Source organism: Salvelinus fontinalis, chromosome 16 (assembly GCF_029448725.1).
Source record: "Salvelinus fontinalis isolate EN_2023a chromosome 16, ASM2944872v1, whole genome shotgun sequence".
NCBI lineage: Eukaryota > Metazoa > Chordata > Actinopteri > Salmoniformes > Salmonidae > Salvelinus > Salvelinus fontinalis.
Window position 1 is genome coordinate 30,946,892 of NC_074680.1, and position 20,105 is coordinate 30,966,996.

Here is a 20,105-nt window from a genome sequence, read left to right on the forward strand (position 1 = left end):
GAGTATGTGTCATTGGAACCACCAGGAAAAAAGAAAAGAACACAACCACACATGTTGGGTATGAATAGTTTACATACTCTTCATTTCAGTCACATTATAATGTATTAAAATGCAAAGATATAAAATTAAATAGATACTGACTCATGTAACATTTGTATATTTTTCTGATGAAACTACATGTTCTAAAATATGGGTTATCTTATCTCTTATTACCAATATCGCTATAGATACTACTACTATCTCTGTGGTATCTCATAGTATGTCTGAATTGTCACAGGTTAATAGTCTTTTCAGGAGGCAATGTTACAGTAATAATCCATCTCACAGCATCAACTTTAGTGCGACAATCTCCAAACATTAGCATCAGAGGTGTATGTCACCAAGAAAGATCAATAAGTTAGCCCATCAAACCCTCCAGAGGGGTGTACTACAAAGCTAGATCAAGGAGTTAGCCAGTCAACTTGCCTGATTATTTGTAAACAGTTTTTTATGGGGGGGGGGGGGGTGTAAGCTTGAAATTGGGACGGTCTAATGGACTCTACAACCAAAAATACACATCTAGGTTTAGCTTTCTTAATGAACCAGAAAATCAACTGTTGTTTATCAACGTTAGCTGGCTAATTCATTGATAATGTTTTGTAATATACCCCTCTGGACACTCCCAGATACAGCAGACAGAGGATACAGCACTATATCAAAGTCGTATAAAACCCTGTTTTCATCATTCTCCTTCAGTTTGGACATTCTAAATGGAAGAACAGAAATCAGCAGTATATAACTAGAATCAATATTGCTAGGGGCAACAAGAGATGTGTCCAAGCTGAGGGACATGGACACATCAAAATTAGAAAAATGTAAACCCTCACCAAATAAAAACACTAATATATTTATTTATTAAACTCCTTGAGATGAACCAACTAACTCGTTTTCAAGGGGGTCCTGTGACTTCAAAGGAAGTAATGACTTATGTCATAACTTCTATATCACACCTGTACAATACATCCATGTTAAGTTTGGTTAAAGGTAGATTCAACAATATGACATCATCATCATACACAGTGGTAGGGATTATGATGTGTAACTGGGATCCAAGGACTGTCCCGCAAAAACAATTTATGACAAGACCCGAGAAATTAGAACATTTTCCCCCTTTGTCGCAGAAATGCATGGGCATCTCTGTCACAGACATGAAGTCTTAACAATTCAGAGAGACGTGAGGGAAAATTCTATCTTGTCCTGTCCTAGAGCCTAGGCTGTTTTCCTAACCATTCTCAATCCCACTGAAACCCCAAATTCTTACACCTGTCTCGTGTGAAAATTCCTAACTTTATTATGTAAACTATAGGTTACATTATCAAGGCACGTCTCTCGCCTATGCATGTCAAAACACCGCTATAACATTTCCCCCGCTTCTCTGAGATGTCTCCTACTGCTGCCCATATAAGAACTTCGGTAGAGAATGTGGGATCAACCAACAGTGTGAGAGTAGATATGGATATTTTTAAAACCGAGTTGGCCCCTGTTAAGATACCTTGATAATTAAACTATTTCCACTCGTCATCTGCCCGTTATTATTGAGCTATCTGTATAAACATCAACTCAATTCTGCCAAATATAGGAGATATCTAGCAAGTTTAGCAACTTTGGTAATTTGACTTTTGTTTGACTGCCGTTACGTTTGTATGATTCGACAACGCAATACTCCGGATGCACTCTGTGTCGAGATGGGCTACTGCTGAAATGCTCTGAATTGATAACATGATAATGCTCGGAATTTATGAACGGCCTGTTTCGCAATTCACAACGTCATTGGTGATTAAAGATATTTACTCAATCATTACTAAATATCAGTTTCATTTTCTCTGAAATCTTTACATAGTGCCACAGCCAAGCCGACAAGGTGGCGCAACGCCCCTCTTATTTAGGGATAACCCTGGCATGGTGACTATGATATCTTGGTTTTAAACGCTTTAAATATGCACTTCTGATTTTTGGGGTATTTCCTGGGACTCTCGGGATAAATATTAATTATTCCCGATATTGAAACTTGGTAGATTTTTGGTAAAATATTCATCCCAACACAGCAGAGGGATTTCCAAATCTGTTCCCTCTCAATGTGTACTGTACCTTCCATTGAGACTATAGTGGCAGTGCCTACACTGACAGTCTTGGCAGAAATTAATTTTACTGTTGATTTCTGTAAGTAGGAAGTTGACCCATATGATAATGTCATATTGCAGTGTACCTTTTCAACCTGCTCTGTGCTTATAAGAGCTGGCTCCAGCTCAGCCTGATGCCCTGACTGACTTTATTTTTTATAAAACTAGTTTCTGATATGAACCTGGATCAATACAGCCTAATCTCTGAACCGATTGCGTCTCAAACTTTGGCTACAAAGTTCAGACCCTTTACCTGCTGTTACTTTTGACCCAGAACAGAAACAGAGAGAGGTTAAATGTAGAATGCGGAGTCCACTTGTGACTCCAAATGCATATGCTCAAGTGTATTATTGCTTTTATAAATAAAGTTAATATATATTTGCACCATATGAAGTTTATATATATTTGCCAAAAAAATAAGTTCATATTATGTTCATATATATTTGCACCAAATAAAGTTAACATATATACAGTACCAGTCAAAAGTTTGGACACACCTACTCATTACAGGGTTCTTCTTTATTTTCACTATTTTCTACATTGTAGAATAATAGTTAGGAAATGAAAACTATGACATAACACATGGAATCATGTAATAACCAAAAAAGTGTTAAACAAATCAAAGTGTATTTTATATTTGAGATTCTTCGAAGTAGCCACCCTTTGGCTTGATTACAGCTTTGCACACTCTTGGCATTCTCTCAACCAGCTTCATGTCACCTGGAATGTTAATTTGTGGAATTTCTTTCCTTCTTAATGCATTTGAGACATTCAGTTGTGTTATGACAAAGTAGGGGTGGTATACAGAAGATAGCCCTATTTGGTAAAATACCAAGTCCATATTATGGCAAGAACAGCTCAAATAAGCAAAGAGAAATTACATTCCTTCATTACTTTAAGACATGAAGGTCAGTCAATCTGGAAAATGTCAAGAAATTCTAACGTTTCTTCAAGTGCAGTCGCAAAAACTATCAAGCACAATGATGAAACTGGCTCTCATGAGGAGCGCTACAGGAAAGGAAGACCCAGAGTTACCTGTGCTACAGAGGATAAGTTAGAGTTAACTGCACCTCAGATTGCAGCCCAAATAAATGCTTCACAGAGTTCAAGTAACAGACACATCTCAACATCAACTGTTCAGAGGAGACTGCGTGAATCAGGCCTTCATGGTCGTATTGCTGCAAAGAAACCACTACTAATGGACACCAATAAGAAGAGACTTGCTTGGGCCAAGAAACACGAGCAATGGACATTAGACCAGTGAAAATTTGTCCTTTGGTCTGATGAGTTCAGATTTTTGATTTTTGGTTCCAACCGCCGTGTCTTTGTGAGACTCAAGAGTGGGTGAACGGATGATCTCCACATGTGTGGTTCCAACCATGAAACATGGAGGAGGAGGTGTGATGGTACTTTGCTGGTGACACTGTCAGTGATTTATTTAGAATTCAAGGCACACTTAACCAGAATGGCTACAACAGCATTCTGAAACGATAAGACATCCCATCTGGTTTGTGCTTAGTGGGACTATAATTTGTTTTTCAACAGGACAATGACCCAACACACCTCCAGGCTGTGTAAGGGCTATTTGACCAAGAAGGAAGGTGATGGATTGCTGCATCAGATGTGCCTCCACAATCACCCAACCTCAACCCAATTGAGTTGGACTGCAGAGTGAAGGAAAAGCAGACAACAAGTGCTCAGCATATGTGGGAACTCCTTCAGGACAGTTCGAAAAGCATTCCAGGTAAAGCTGGTTGAGAGAATGCCAAGAGTGTGGAAAGCTGTCATCAAGGCAAAGGGTGGCTACTTTGAAGAATCTAAAATATAAAACTATATTTTGATTTGTTTAACAATTTTTTTGGTTACTACATGATTCCATATGTGTTATTTCATAGTTATGATGTCTTCACCATTATTCTACAATGTAGAAAATATAAAAAATAAAGAAAAACCCTTGAATGAGTAGGTGTGTTCAAACTTTTGACTGGTACTGTATATTCATATATATTTGCACCATATAAAGTTGATCGGTGGAAGGCTTAGTGTTGATTGGTGGAGGGATGGTCAGACGTAGTCAGGTAAAGGTCTCTGTCACCATGACTACCTCAGGGATGAGGTCATCAGAAAGAGAATCACATATCCGTATTCTACATGACAGAAAATCTTATCTGTTCTACATAATTAATGTCTATCTTAACGTTCTGTAATGTTGTGCCTTCCTGAGCAGACAAACAAGCAAACATAATTTACTATGACTCACAGCTCAGGCACACACACACAGTACACACACATCTCTGTACATATAAATATATACACATTCAGTTAAAAACTAAAGAGATCACACACCCAGTTAACCAAACTAAAGAGAATACACACCCAGTTAACCAAACTAAAGAGAATATACACCCAGTTAACCAAACTAAAGAGAATACACACCCAGTTAACCAAACTAAAGAGAATACACACCCAGTTAACCAAACTAAAGAGAATACACACCCAGTTAACCAAACTAAAGAGAATACACACCCAGTTAACCAAACTAAAGAGAATACACACCCAGTTAACCAAACTAAAGAGAATACACACCCAGTTAACCAAACTAAAGAGAATACACACCCAGTTAACCAAACTAAAGAGAATACACACCCAGTTAACCACACTAAAGAGAATACACACCCAGTTAACCAAACTAAAGAGAATACACACCCAGTTAACCAAACTAAAGAGACTACACACCCAGTTAACCAAACTAAAGAGACTACACACCCAGTTAACCAAACTAAAGAGAATACACACCCAGTTAACCAAACTAAAGAGAATAAACTCCCCGCTAGGAGACAGCTTTCAGGCCGCTGTTTATATTACATTCACATTTTTTCTAATTTCATATTATCTTTTAGTATTATTCATGAAGACGTGAAAATAACATGACATGCTGTCTTCTGTCACTATCCAGTCTTCTCAGCAGAGTGAGAAATACAAAACAGAGATGAAGAGATAAAAACAGAGAGAAGAGTCACATTTGTGTGTATCAGTGTCGCTTCCGTCCCTCTCCTTGCCCCAACCTGAGCTCGAACCAGGGACCCTCTGAACAGATGAACAACCATCACCCACGAAGCATCGTTACCTGTCACTCCACAAAAGCTGTGGTCCTTGCATAGCAAGGGAAACAACTACTTCTAGGTCAGAGCGGGTGAGGTCACCGGTTGAACACTACTAGCGAGCACCACTAAATAACTAGCCATTTCACATTGGTTACATGAGCGCACTTGTAAATATGTGTGTTTGTCTATGTGTGTATGTGTCAGAAAGAAGACTCGTACTGCAGTAGTTCATAGAGCAGAGGTCTGTCCCTGTATCGTATGCCTGCGGCTGCAGGCGTCAGGTACTGTAGTAGGTTGATGGTCCTTCGCAGCCGTCTGTCCACGTAGTGAGCGTCCCAGGCCGGGTAACGTTTCCTGGGCATGTCAATCTTTATCAGAGGACCTTCGAAACGCCTCGAGGTGGGGGGCTCCAAACGCACCTGGAACACCGGCAGACAGCCTTCTGCGATGATGTCATCACTGTGAAACGGGGCAGCCAGGTGGGCTGGGGTGGGTAGAGCTGAGGGGGGCAAGGGGTTACCCCACAGCAGCTCATCCCACCAGGTCGATGCCGGGGTGGGGTGTGTGTGTGAGGGGTGAAGAAGGCCGTAGTACAGAAGCATCACCAGTACTCCACCCGCAAAGGACAGGTAGACACCACACAATGCTGGAACCGCGTAGCTGTCTGTCTCTTCATGGTCACGATACACATACCTGTAACACACACACAACTGTTAAGATATCCACACACACACATTTGTCTCTGTACAATCATGAGAGATACACCTATTCGAAGATAAAACACATACTGTAGGTGTGTGCCTGTCTGTCTATCTGTCTGTCTACATACCACAGTCCAGTGAGCAGTGTGTTCTCAGCCAGTACCACAGAGTAGTAAGCCACCATGCGTCCCCTGGTGTGTCCCTCCTTGACGTTGAACCAACAGAAGATGTAGACGATGCCCACCACCATGTTAAACAGCACCTCCTCCCAGCGAGACATACAGAAGTCTGTTCCGCCATGCACCACCCACAGGGCCATGCCACACCAGTGGAGCACCACGAAGATGCCAAAGTACAGGTGGAAGAGGGATGCGAAGAGGGCGAGAGAGAGAACGCGGGAGGAGATGGTGAGGAGACGCCAGAGAAGGTGGAGGAGGGCACCGCGATAACTCAGACTGCGCTGGTCGTCTCTGGAGTCGCGCAGGAGCTTGTGGTACGAGGCCAACACCCAGGATAGAGACAGAAGAGAGCCTAGACTAGATATACCTAGGGAGAGAGATGGAGTGACTCATCTTGATAGCTGTAATACCAGTTGACCAGTGAGTGTGTGTGTGTGAACTGTGTGTATACGCACACTGTAGAGTCTCAGCCCGGTTCTGCTGTATCATAATACAGAGCTGTAGTACTAGTTGAGGAGCTGACTCCAGGAAGGTCTCCAGTAGCCGCAGCATGTTGACGTCTGCATACTCAAACATCATGGCCCAGTAGAACCTCCTCTGTGCCTCCTTATGCTCCTTCATACGGTGGGACTGGATACCCAGGTATAACGTACGGATATACCTGGGGGTCAGAGGTCAATAATCATGGCAGAGAGAGAGAGAGAGTGAGACGGTTTGTGTAGAATGAATCAGATTAAACACTGAGTGCCCCAGGCTGTGCTTGTGGGGTTTGTGCGTGTCTGTGTTTCTCTTGTGTGTATGTGTGAGTATGTGTGTAGACATGCTCATACAACCATCTGGGCTGCATCATATGAGCTAATTTCATACGACATCAATAATTCACTGGCCACATACAGTAGAAACACATGCACGCATTTCACCAGATAAACCTGCAAGATGCCGCATCACAACAGAGTTTAATTTGATAAAAAATTGTTTGTCGCTATCCATTATTCCCCTCCCCCCTTCACTTCTGTTATGCGTGTTCAAGCTCTTGTTTCTGCCCATTCTACTCCCTCCATCTCACAGTGATCTAACTCAATCAGACTGAACCATTCCACACACACCAATCTTTTGGGAAAGACTCTATTAGGGAGATTGTTACAAACGTACACACACTAGCTCTTAAGCCCACTCAACATCTCCCTCAGGCACCTAGGCCATGAAAGATTAGTCTGACAGAGAGAGGGAGAGAAGGAGAGAGAGGGAGGGGGGGGGGGGGGTACACACAGGATATCCGAGTGGAGTGGCATGGAGCAGCCTGGTTCCTCTCTAGACCTTTGGTGTTCAGTCAGGATGTTTTGATGTAGGGTTTTTCCAGTTTGATGGCTAACTAGCCTTGTGACTATCAGCTCCGCTAGCTAGTTAGCTATCCAGACACAGACAGTGGGAGTGTAGAGAAAACACAAGAGAAGATGGAAATCGATTGAGCCCAAAAAGGTTCAAACTGTTTTTACCGAATGAAAAAAAAAGAAAGCTTTGCTGGTTCTGCATATGTGCCCTTCCTTGCTAATTATATAAGCCATTTATTGTATGTTTTGAGTAGCCTAGATAATACTTACAGCCAATCACATCCTAAATATCACCTCCTTCATTGACTTCCAGTGTGTGCGTGCATTTTTTTGTGTGTGTTTATGTGTCAGCGGCAGACTCTTTCTTCTTTGTTCTCCACCTGTACACACACGGTGAGGTTAACACGTGATCTAGTACATGGACTTCATTAGATAGTAGAGAATAGAGAATGGGAGAGAAGAAGGGAAGAGAGAAGAGGAGAAGTGATGCGAATGACCTAAATGGCCGTGTACTCCTGTAATCTCCACCAGGCACAACCAGAAGAGGACTGGCCACCGCTCACAGCCTGGTTCCTCTCTAGGTTTCTTCCTAGGTTCTGGCCTTTCTTGGGAGTTTTACCTAGCCACAGTGCTTCAGTATTGCTTGCTCTTTGGAGTTTTAGGCTGGGTATCTGTATAAGCCAAGGGGAAAATTGTGGTGTAGATATTGGGGGATGAACAGTAGACGGGTGGTCCACCCCGGATTTTCTTTATGACATTTTAAAATACATTCCCTGCAATTCTACACAGTTTGAAATTACTTATTATGCCTCTCTTGAGTGTTATTTTGAGGGGTATATGGAGGGGTATTTTGAAAACACAGCACAAGTGGAAGGATAAGTAGAAGGCCACCCAACCCCCCCAAAAAATAAAATATAGATATAAATATATATTTAGGAAACCAGCTAACTTCCTGCAGTTCAACACCTTTTGTCATGGGGCAGAGAGAAAAAGGTGCAGTTTTATAATGCTATTCTACACATTTTCTCTTGAGTCTGAGAACATTTAGCAGTTTTAAAGCAAATGTCCTGCAATTCTACAAATCCTTCCATGTGACAGAGAGAAAAATGTGCTGTTTTATAGCTTATCTCATGGTATTCTTCACATTTTGACATGAAGCAGAGATTTTTTTTTGCAGTTTTAAAGTAACTGTCCAGTGTAAATCTCACTTTTAAAAGTTAATAACTCATACCCAAATAATGTTGTTGACTCATCCTATACTTGTATTTGTGGCCAAAGCATAAATTGGAGAAAAAACACTTAAAAAAAAAAAACATCTCACACTTGTATCTCAAACAGACCTTTTCAAAAATAATTCCTATTTCCTCATAGAGGATGATGTCATGATGAGCTGGCTAATCAGCGGTCTACCTGCATGAACATTTTAATGACTGGTATATGCCCACACCATTCTGTTGTTGGGGTACACCCTCACAATTCCAACGCAGAAACGCTGTGTTTTAACATACTTAATTTTCCTTCCAAATTAAAAAAAAACTCATATTGTAATTCATTCCAGGTCATATTTCATAGAAATCTGGAAACACTGGACAGTTAGACTTTGGGCAAAAACACAAAAAGAATTCCGAATTCCTAAACTGTATAACTGATCAATGCACCATCACACAAGGTCATTTAACGCTTAAAAAAATTGCTGCATAAGATTTTGGCTACAGAAGTGGCATTTCGTACCGATCTCTACAGCTTACGTCCAAAAACATATCCTGTGAAATGACGTCAACACATAGTGGAGTTACTAGTTAGCTACAAATGGCTAGCATATCTAACGAAGTAGCTACATCGTTCACCACCAAAGGCAAACCCCATTTTGTGTTTGAAACTTGAGAAAGAGGAGTTGGAAAGTTTTTTGTGCCCAAAGTTCACAGTAAAAGCTAATTTCCTGCAATTCTACAAATTTTGCCATTGCTTTTTGACATGTTCATATGCTATCTGGGGGCCCCACGACCCAATAAAAAAAATATAAAAAAAGTATTTAAAAAAAATGATTGGGGGTAATGAATCAACCTATTCTGAATATTGGGTAGGACATATTGGGTGGCAAATGTGTCCTACCCAATATGGTATAAGCACTTTGTGACAACTGCTGATGTAAAAAGTGCTTTATAAAATACATTTGATTGAAATTTGATTGATTGAAGAAGAGAGGGGAGGTGAGAACAGGGGGCATGCTCTGTCCTTACCTCCAGACCTGTCCCAGCTGTAGAATGTGTATGGTGATCTGCCACAGCCACACTGAGGCCACTCTGACCCGGTCTGTTCCAGGATAAACCCCTCTTTGGCCGGCTGGCCCTTGCCTGGTCAGCTTTTCTCTCTCTCCTCCCCTGCTGCAGTCCACTGTCCCCAGCCAGGTGGTCAGACACTCTCTGCTGTAGTCCTGGACGAACCAGCGGAAGCTCAGTATCTGAACTACAATCGACGGCACCAGCACCAGGAAGAGCGTCAGGCCAAACCACAGATAGTCCTGTCTGTCATAGTAGTCCGCAGCGAGAAGTAGGTCTGTTCCCACATCCCAGAAGAAGACGAGGAGAGCCAGGATCAACCAGAGACAGTCCAGCCACAGTCCCTCTTCTGGCGGGCAGCGAGTCTCCCTCAAACTCCTACCACCGCCAACTCCGGTACCCCCGATCCTTCTATAATAATGATATAATAATAATAATCATAATAATAATGGTAAAAGGCTCAAAATGAGAATAGCAGAGACAATTATCATAACACGCACGCACACACACTCTTACCCAGTAGTGTCTTTCCCCAGCAGGTTTCCCAGGCAGTTGGAGCGACAGCCCCAGTAGCAGACAGCAGAGTGACAGCAGAGACAGATGTGGATAGCTGCAGAGTCCAGAGGCTGACAGTCTTCCTCTGTGTCTCCATCAAACACCCCCTCCCCCACTCCTTCCTCTGTTTCTCCCCCTCCCCTTCCATCAGACTGCGCTGCCATGTTCCTCCCCTTTCCTCTCGTCCCGAACCAAAACACAACCTCCTCTGATTCCACGTTACTTCCCAAATACCACCTGTCCCTCCCCAGCCGCGGTGTTTCTGTCTCTGACTCTCCCGGGGAGCCATCAGAGCCGGTCACCGCACGAAGGTGGCTGCCCCTCTGCCTCCTCCTCCTCTCCCTTCCTCATCGCCCTCCTCTCTAGGAAACACTCTATCCCCTCTCCTACCAGGCGCTCCTTGCGACCAGTGGCAGCGGTTGAATCCGTTCCTATTCCTCTCCTCCTCCAGCCTCTCTTCATCTCCCAGTCTCTTGCTCCCTCTGCATCTTCTACATGGCTGTACTCACCACGGTCATCTAGGGAGACAGTGGCTTGTTATGACGTAATACAGCATCTCCCTGCTAAGAGACGTGTGTGTGTGTGTGCTGAGACATGAGTGTGTGAAAAGCCAGTGAATTAATCCTCATCCATGTGGAGCTGTGGTAGCGTTTCAGCCTTCCCCAGCCTGTCTCTCAACCTGTCACACATACACCACAGCAGCCTATGAGCTCCACCTCACTGCTTGAGCCCTCTGCGCTGCACAGCTCAGGTCAGAACGCACTCACACACACTCCGCCTCCTAGCGGCAAGACTAGACACAACATCTGCGCATCTGTACATACACTCTCTCTCCCAACCCCCCCTCTCTTCCCTCCCTCAGCAGGCTTCAGGCCAATAGCTCAGCCAGCCTAATCACCCAGAACATATGTGTGTGTGTGTGCGTGAGCTCTGCCAAAGGAAGGAGAGGGGAGAAGAGATGGAAATAGAGAGAGAGGGAGTGAGGAAGGAGAGGGGAGAAGAGAGGGAGAGAGGAAGGAGAGGGGAGAAGAGATGGAGATAGAAGGAGAGGGGAGAAGAGATGGAGATAGGGAGAGAGGAAGGACAGGGGAGAAGAGATGGAGATAGGGAGAGGAAGGAAGAGGGGGTGGGAGATGGGAGAGATAGTGAGGGGGTAGGGGAGGAGCAATTATAAGGATTTAAGAAGAGGGGATGAGGGAGGGATAAAGCACAAACCAGCCTCTTCACTCTCTCTTTCTGTGTCCACTGGAGATTAGCCTCTATGTTGCCATGACTACCATCACAGGGTGGCTGAAGGGGAGTCTGGTAATTTGGTCTGTGAAGGAAAGAGAGATGGAGAGAGAGAGAGAGAGGGGGAGAGGTAGTCAGTTGTAATTTGTTCTATAATCAATTCTCCTATTTCTCCATGTTTTTCCTAATGTGTATCAGATACAAACCACACTAGTCTACTGGCTACAGGGACTCTTATGCAATATCGATATAGAAAAAGCATTTAACATTTAACGAAGTCGCACTTCGCTTCGCTCCGCTCCACAGGTAATATTACATTTCATTACAGTACAACAGTTTGATTTGTTTGATCTGTTTTTCTTAGCTAGCTACATAGCCGTCTTTGTATCAAAGATAATTGTGTAGTTTAGAGTAATTATCGAGGTTAGCTAGCCAGCTATTTTCGTCCTTCTAACGTAGTCAACACTGCTAGCTAGCCAACTTCTACCGAATAGCAGCACTGTAGAAACTATTACATTACAACGGAACGACTTGATTAGTGTAGTGTTAGCTAGCTACATAGTTGTCTTTGCTGTCTTTGTATCTAAGATAATTGTGTAGTTTAGAGTAATTATCGAGGTTAGCTAGCCAGCTATTTTCGTCCGCCGCGCCGCGCCACCGTTCTCCTACCTAGTCAACAACTGCTAGCTAGCTAGTCAACTTCTACCGACTAGCAGCACTGTATAAACTAATACATTACAACGGAACGATTTGATTAGTGTAGTGTTAGCTAGCTACATAGTTGTCTTTGCTGTCTTTGTATCTAAGATAATTGTGTAGTTTAGAGTAATTATCGAGGTTAGCTAGCCAGCTATTTTCGTCCGCCGCGCCGCGCCACCGTTCTCCTATTAAGTCAACAACTGCTAGCTAGCTAGTCAACTTCTACCGACTAGCAGCACTGTAGAAACTAATAATACATTACAACGGAACGATTTGATTAGTGTAGTGTTAGCTAGCTACATAGTTGTCTTTGCTGTCTTTGTATCTAAGATAATTGTGTAGTTTAGAGTAATTATCGAGGTTAGCTAGCCAGCTATTTTCGTTGCCGCGCCACCGTTCTCCTACCTAGTCAACAACTGCTAGCTAGTTTGTCAACTTCTACCGACTAGCAGCACTGTAGAAACTAATAATACATTACAACGGAACGATTTGATTAGTGTAGTGTTAGCTAGATACATAGTTGTCTTTGCTGTCTTTGTATCTAAGATAATTGTGTAGTTTAGAGTAATTATAGAGGTTATCGAGGTTACCTAGCCAGTTATCGAGGTTACCTAGCCAGCTACACTTTCAAACAAAGTCAACAACGCAGCCACTGCTAGCTAGCCTACTTCACCAGTCAGCAGTACGGTATCATTTTAATCATTTTAGTCAATAAGATTTTTGCAACGTAAGCTTAACTTTCTGAACATTCGAGACGTGTAGTCCACTTGTCATTCCAATCTCCTTTGCATTAGCGTAGCCTCTTCTGTAGCCTGCCAACTATGTGTCTGTCTATCCCTGTTCTCTCCTCTCTGCACAGACCATACAAACGCTTCACACCGCGTGGCCGCTGCCACTCTAACCTGGTGGTCCCAGCGCGCACGACCCACGTGGAGTTCCAGGTCTCCGGCAGCCTCTGGAACTGCCGATCTGCGGCTAACAAGGCAGAGTTCATCTCAGCCTATGCTTCCCTCCAGTCCCTCGACTTCTTGGCACTGACGGAAACATGGATTACCACAGATAACACTGCTACTCCTACTGCTCTCTCCTCGTCTGCCCACGTGTTCTCGCACACCCCGAGAGCTTCTGGTCAGCGGGGTGGTGGCACTGGGATCCTCATCTCTCCCAAGTGGACATTCTCTCTTTCTCCCCTGACCCATCTGTCTATCGCCTCCTTTGAATTCCATGCTGTCACAGTTACCAGCCCTTTCAAGCTTAACATCCTTATCATTTATCGTCCTCCAGGTTCCCTTGGAGAGTTCATCAATGAGCTTGACGCCTTGATAAGTTCCTTTCCTGAGGATGGCTCACCTCTCACAGTTCTGGGTGACTTTAACCTCCCCACGTCTACCTTTGACTCATTCCTCTCTGCCTCCTTCTTTCCACTCCTCTCCTCTTTTGACCTCACCCTTTCACCTTCCCCCCTACTCACAAGTCAGGCAATACGCTTGACCTCATCTTTACTAGATGCTGTTCTTCCACTAATCTCATTGCAACTCCCCTCCAAGTCTCCAACCACTACCTTGTATCCTTTTCCCTCTCGCTCTCATCCAACACTTCCCACTCTGCCCCTACTCGGATGGTATCGCGCCATCCCAACCTTTGCTTTCTCTCCCCCGCTACTCTCTCCTCTTCCATCCTATCATCTCTTCCCTCTGCTCAAACCTTCTCCAACCTATCTCCTGATTCTGCCTCCTCAACCCTCCTCTCCTCCCTTTCTGCATCCATTGACTCTCTATGTCCCCTATCCTCCAGGCCGGCTCGGTCCTCCCCTCCTGCTCCGTGGCTCGACGACTCATTGCGAGCTCACAGAACAGGGCTCTGGGCAGCCGAGCGGAAATGGAGGAAAACTCGCCTCCCTGCGGACCTGGCATCCTTTCACTCCCTCCTCTCTACATTTTCCTCTTCTGTCTCTGCTGCTAAACCCACTTTCTACCACTCTAAATTCCAAGCATCTGCCTCTAACCCTAGGAAGCTCTTTGCCACCTTCTCCTCCCTCCTGAATCCCCCCCCCCCTCCTCCCTCTCTGCGGATGACTTCGTCAACCATTTTGAAAAGAAGGACAACGACATCCGATCCTCGTTTGCTAAGTCAATCGACACCGCTGGTTCTGCTCACACTGCCCTACCCTGTGCTTTGACCTCTTTCTCCCCTCTCTCTCCAGATGAAATCTCGCGTCTTGTGACGGCCGGCCGCCCAACAACCTGCCCGCTTGACCCTATCCCCTCCTCTCTTCTCCAGACCATTTCCGGAGACCTTCTCTCTTACCTCACCTCGCTCATCAACTCATCCTTGACCGCTGGCTACGTCCCTTCCGTCTTCAAGAGAGCGAGAGTTGCACCCCTTCTGAAAAAACCTACACTCGATCCCTCCTATGTCAACAACTACAGACCAGTATCCCTTCTTTCTTTTCTCTCCAAAACTCTTGAACGTGCCGTCCTTGGCCAGCTCTCCTGCTATCTCTCTCAGAATGACCTTCTTGATCCAAATCAGTCAGGTTTCAAGACTAGTCATTCAACTGAGACTGCTCTTCTCTGTGTCACGGAGGCGCTCCGCACTGCTAAAGCTAACTCTCTCTCCTCTGCTCTCATCCTTCTAGACCTATCGGCTGCCTTTGATACTGTGAACAATCAGATCCTCCTCTCCACCCTCTCCGAGTTGGGCATCTCCGGCGCGGCCCACGCTTGGATTGCGTCCTACCTGACAGGTCGCTCCTACCAGGTACCAGGTGGCGTGGCGAGAATCTGTCTCCGCACCACGTGCTCTCACCACTGGTGTCCCCCAGGGCTCTGTTCTAGGCCCTCTCCTATTCTCGCTATACACCAAGTCACTTGGCTCTGTCATATCCTCACATGGTCTCTCCTATCATTGCTATGCAGACGACACACAATTAATCTTCTCCTTTCACCCTTCTGATAACCAGGTGGCGAATCGCATCTCTGCATGTCTGGCAGACATATCAGTGTGGATGACGGATCACCACCCCAAGCTGAACCTCGGCAAGACGGAGCTGCTCTTCCTCCCGGGGAAGGACTGCCCGTTCCATGATCTCGCCATCACGGTTGACAACTCCATTGTGTCCTCCTCCCAGAGTGCTAAGAACCTTGGCGTGATCCTGGACAACACCCTGTCGTTCTCAACTAACATCAAGGCGGTGACCCGTTCCTGTAGGTTCATGCTCTACAACATTCGCAGAGTACGACCCTGCCTCACACAGGAAGCCGCGCAGGTCCTAATCCAGGCACTTGTCATCTCCCGTCTGGATTACTGCAACTCGCTGTTGGCTGGGCTCCCTGCCTGTGCCATTAAACCCCTACAACTCATCCAGAACGCCGCAGTCCGTCTGGTGTTCAACCTTCCCAAGTTCTCTCACGTCACCCCGCTCCTCCGCTCTCTCCACTGGCTTCCAGTTGAAGCTCGCATCCGCTACAAGACCATGGTGCTTGCCTACGGAGCTGTGAGGGGAACGGCACCTCCGTACCTTCAGGCTCTGATCAGGCCCTACACCCAAACAAGGGCACTGCGTTCATCCACCTCTGGCCTGCTCGCCTCCCTACCTCTGAGGAAGTACAGTTCCCGCTCAGCCCAGTCAAAACTGTTCGCTGCTCTGGCACCCCAATGGTGGAACAAACTCCCTCACGACGCCAGGTCAGCGGAGTCAATCACCACCTTCCGGAGACACCTGAAACCCCACCTCTTTAAGGAATACCTAGGATAGGATAAAGTAATCCTTCTACCCCCCCCCCCTCCCCCCCTTAAAAGATTTAGATGCACTATTGTAAAGTGGTTGTTCCACTGGATATCATAAGGTGAATGCACCAATTTGTAAGTCGCTCTGGATAAGAGCGTCTGCTAAATGACTTAAATGTAAAATGCATATTTCATAATGCCAATAACACTTTATATTAAATTGGACCGAGGGAGAGAGGAAGATGTACTGCTCACTTGAGATTAAAATAAGAATTGTTTTTTAGAAGTGGGATTGCATGTGATTTTAATTGATGTGACACTTGGTGCTCTGCTTTGAAATGTAGTCCTGTGGGCTGTTATATAGATAACTAGTGTGTTTCTGAATGCAGACATCTTGGCTGGGTTTCCCAAATTCAACGTTTTTTTACGATACATCGTTGGTTACTAAAGTGCAATATTAGTAACCAGTTTCAAATAAGCTTATGAAAATATATGATAACAGTGCCCCATAATAACACAAATGCATCAGGACTGACAAGTTTCAATATTGTTCATATATACTTTTTTACCAATTATATTTTTTGTTTTATTGTTATTGTTTGTGTGTGTAACCTAGACATCTTGCCAGATCCTTTTACCTAATCTTGGGTTTGTGTGTGTGAGGCTGCAAAGGGCCAGGATTCCATTCTAGAATCATAGTTTCGATTGATCCTACAGTTTTGTTTCAGTACTGCAGTTTAACTGTTGCCCAGCCCAGAAAGACAATTTCCACAGATGGCCACATAGAGAAGTCAGATTTGAAAATTCCTAATAAGACACTTTAGTCATCACCTTTGTGCACAAAACATCCATTGAATTCTTCAAATAATTGTAGCTGAGGCCAATTTTTTTTAATCACTCAAAGATATTAACAGCCCGAACATATGAACATTTTATATTCATCCAATGTCTGCCATGTTTCTGGATGAAGTCTTTGCTGCTCGCGTTGCACCCTGTGCACACTGAGTGCTAGTGTGCATGTGACGTTGGTCCGTATAAATTGGATACAACCCGAATATAGACGGTCTATGAATATATATGCGAACATGAGTAAATTACCTTGTAATCAACGGTCCACCATCTTGGATCTTAATACACCTTATAATTGTGATGTCAGGGTGCATGTGTGTGAATGCTTCCCCCCGGTGGTCAGGGGTATGTGTTGCATGCTGAGCTCTAGCAGGTCATACACCAGGCTGCTCTCCTTCAGCAGTCTCACCAGCAGCTGCTCTCCATTTATTGGACCAGGTCTCTCTTGGAAAAGAGATGTTATCTTAAGGAGACAAAACGGTATAAATAAAAGGTTAAAAAAATAAAATAATTCAGCAGTCTCACTAGAGGCTGCTCTCATCCAGCACTCACCAACGGCTGCTCTCCTTCAGCAGTCTCCGACAATGCTGAATAAATGTTTTGCCTGCGCTACTGATGGCTATATCAAGACTAGTAAAGGCCAAGTGCACTACTTTTGTGAAAAAATTATTTCGATATGTATTTTGATTATTACAGAAAAATATTGTGGTCTGTCAAAAAGCAGTGTCACTTGCCACATAATTTTGTCACACTTTGCTTTTTGAAAGACCAGTATCTTGAAAACTTGACTGCTGACATGCAAAACCTTTTTGGGACTGTTTCAGAGGCTTAATAAAAAAATTATCAGAATTGGTTCAAATTAGGTTGGGGTTAAGGTAAAGGTCAGTTTTAGATTTTGGTAAGCCGTTTTACAGGTCAGAAGTGTCTTTATAGCTTTTCCCATTGCATTCCACTTAAACAGCGACATTTGGTCTCCATCTTCTGGCCACAAACATTTGGTTCACCATAACCCAATCAAACATTTGGAATGGGATTTTCCTATTCTTACTGACGGTTCACTGCACATAGTGCATAACTGTAGCTAAAATATCTGCAGGATAGTCTGAACAGAACCCACAAGAGGTCTGGAGTATAGTAACCTTCCCATTGCTCGCACACACAGCAACCAGGTTAAAGCTTTTTCTTTGTTGAGAAACACACAACTGTCACTTGACTCAAATCTAGAAAATCTGATAAATAACAGTAGGCTATACACAGTGTACAAAACATTAAGAACATCTTCCTAATATTGAGTTGCAACTCAACCTTTTGCCCTAAGAACAGCCTTAATTTCTTCGGGGCATGGACTCTACAAGGTGTTCAAAGCATTCTACAGGGATGCTGGCCCATTTTGACTCCAATGCTTCCCACAGTTGTGTCAAGTTGGTTGGATATCCTTTGAGTGGTGGACCATTCTTGATACACATGGGAAACTGTTGAGTGTGAAAAATCCAGCAGTGTCGCAGTTCTTCACACAAACGGTGCACCTGGCACCGACTACCTAACCCCGTTTAAAGGCAGTTAAATATTTTGTCTTGCACATTCACCCTCTGAATGGCACACATACACAATGTCAATTATCTCAAGGCTTAAAAATCCTTTAACCTGTCTCCTCTCCTTCATCTACACGGATGGAAGTAGATTGAACAGGTGACATCAATAAGGGATCGTAAACTGACCAGGTGAAATCTATGGTCATGGAAAGAGGTACTCATAACGTTCTGTACACTCATTGTATATGACAACGAAGTCAGATGGAAAATTGGATGGCTATGATTTTATTTTATTCAGAAATCAACACTTAAGAAATTCACAGTCATTTTATATACACTGATCTATTGCACATGTAAAAAAACAGGCTTGACACACCCAGCTCACATGGGTTTTAGACTATACATTTCTGATCCCCATTAAATTAAGATTAAAAAAAAAATTTAACCATGGTTTAGCATTACAATACATTATATAAGTGGATTTAAACCATCCAATACTTTTTAGTTCATAGGAAAATTTTCCAAAAACTGTTGTCATTGGGATGAATTTAGAAAAGCTGACACTTAAAATGAGATTCCTCATTCCAACTATACCATTGGAAACAAAGAAAAGGCAATGATTTAGAAGTAACCCCCACACTCATCAGGAAAAAAGGTAATGAACCATAAAAGAAGTATCATAAATGATAACTTCAACGTGTTTGTTCTGATAACAACCATATAAAGCATGTATATCATATAATTCATGTTGGGGTTTCAGGGTTATTATTTTAAGCTGCCAAATAATAAGACTTACTATTTTGTTCAAAATATACATAAAAACAGTGCACATTTTTCTGTCAAAACCCATAGTGGCATGCACCACAGTAAACATCTATGTTGAAATTCACACGGCTTAGCGGTAAATGTACCTATGACGCTATCCACTGTACAGCAAGTCTAGGAACTATCCAGTGTTTTCCAGTTTTCCAGTGTTTTGTTTGTTGACAATTTACTGTCTGACCTCCAGTTTTTAAAGTGTTGTGTTAGAAGGTATGGATGTTGGTGTTAGTGCTCTTCCTTGTCTCGTCCTATCTTCTCCTTCTTCTCTTTCTCGTCCTGCAGGGCCGTGCCCAGTTTCTTGATGAGGACAGAGAGGACCTTGTCCAGGGGGTCCATCACTCCCCTCTGGAGCCATTTGGGAATTGTAGTCCTTGCGTGGTGGAAGCCTAGCTTCTGGAGAATGTAGTCCACGCCGACAGGATCGATCTTCCGTCCCGTCCAGGAGATGAGCCTGTGGAAATGAATTATTAAGACTGTGTCAAGAAACCTCAGAGATGTATGACTTAAGGGTTTAGGGTTAGTGTATAGGCCTAAAAGTGGGCTTATGGAGTAGTTGAAATGCTCAGGTGAGGGGTTAAGGATTCAAACACAGGGATCACATACACATACTACAAATGTATGCACTTACTATACTGTTAGTTTGGATAAAAGTGTCTACATAGTGGCATATATTGGGTCTGAGGGAAGGGGTCCGTTTACCTGAGCGTGGGCTCCAGCTGCCAGGTGTTGCACATGAATTCTCTCCAGTCCACCGTAGTGTAGTTGATGCCATCCTCCTTGTCTGTGGAGTTCTCATCATTAAGGGCCGTTGGGCTCTTCTGGCCAGGCCGAGTGGCAAACATCCGGGGGTTGAAAAGGGCTTCAGACCAGGGAAGGGAGAGAGGGAGAGAAACTATAAAGAGTGCCTTGGTTCTCCTTTTTTTTTAGTTCCGCAAT

At 43.9% G+C, this 20,105-nt stretch overlaps 2 protein-coding genes across 19 annotated transcripts in view; both read right to left on the reverse strand.

The window, feature by feature from the left end:
- Positions 1 to 54: 54 nt before the first annotated feature.
- Positions 55 to 17,164, reverse strand: LOC129813002 (XK-related protein 6-like). Its single transcript, XM_055865087.1, has 7 exons — positions 17,065 to 17,164; positions 11,524 to 11,623; positions 10,270 to 10,826; positions 9,715 to 10,164; positions 6,599 to 6,804; positions 6,093 to 6,510; positions 55 to 5,956 (listed from the first exon to the last, which is right to left on the reverse strand). The coding sequence occupies exons 3-7, from the start codon at positions 10,470 to 10,472 to the stop codon at positions 5,464 to 5,466; spliced, it is 1,770 nt and encodes a 589-aa protein (XP_055721062.1). The 5' UTR covers positions 10,473 to 10,826; positions 11,524 to 11,623; positions 17,065 to 17,164; the 3' UTR covers positions 55 to 5,463.
- A 1,447-nt stretch (positions 17,165 to 18,611) lies between these two features.
- kiaa1109 (KIAA1109 ortholog) overlaps positions 18,612 to 20,105 on the reverse strand; it is a 104,401-nt gene continuing 102,907 nt past the window's right edge. For all 18 annotated transcript variants that reach the window (XM_055865109.1, XM_055865108.1, XM_055865107.1 and 15 more), the window contains 2 exons: positions 19,869 to 20,028; positions 18,612 to 19,620 (listed from right to left, as the gene is read on the reverse strand). In XM_055865109.1, the coding sequence (XP_055721084.1) occupies positions 19,395 to 19,620; positions 19,869 to 20,028 (386 nt within the window). In that variant the 3' untranslated portion in view covers positions 18,612 to 19,394. The remainder of the gene's footprint in view (positions 19,621 to 19,868; positions 20,029 to 20,105) is intronic.

What these genes read in the sequence shown, in the direction of transcription:
- LOC129813002 (XM_055865087.1), bottom strand. Translation starts at nt 10,472, where the DNA reads ATGGCAGCGCAGTCTGATGGAAGGGGAGGGGGAGAAACAGAGGAAGGA. An exon ending in CTGGGGAAAGACACTACTGG is followed by an intron (nt 10,165 to 10,269) that starts GTAAGAGTGTGT and finishes TCATTATTATAG; the next exon opens with AAGGATCGGGGGTACCGGAG. An exon ending in CCGGGCTGAGACTCTACAGT is followed by an intron (nt 6,511 to 6,598) that starts GTGCGTATACAC and finishes CTCTCTCCCTAG; the next exon opens with GTATATCTAGTCTAGGCTCT.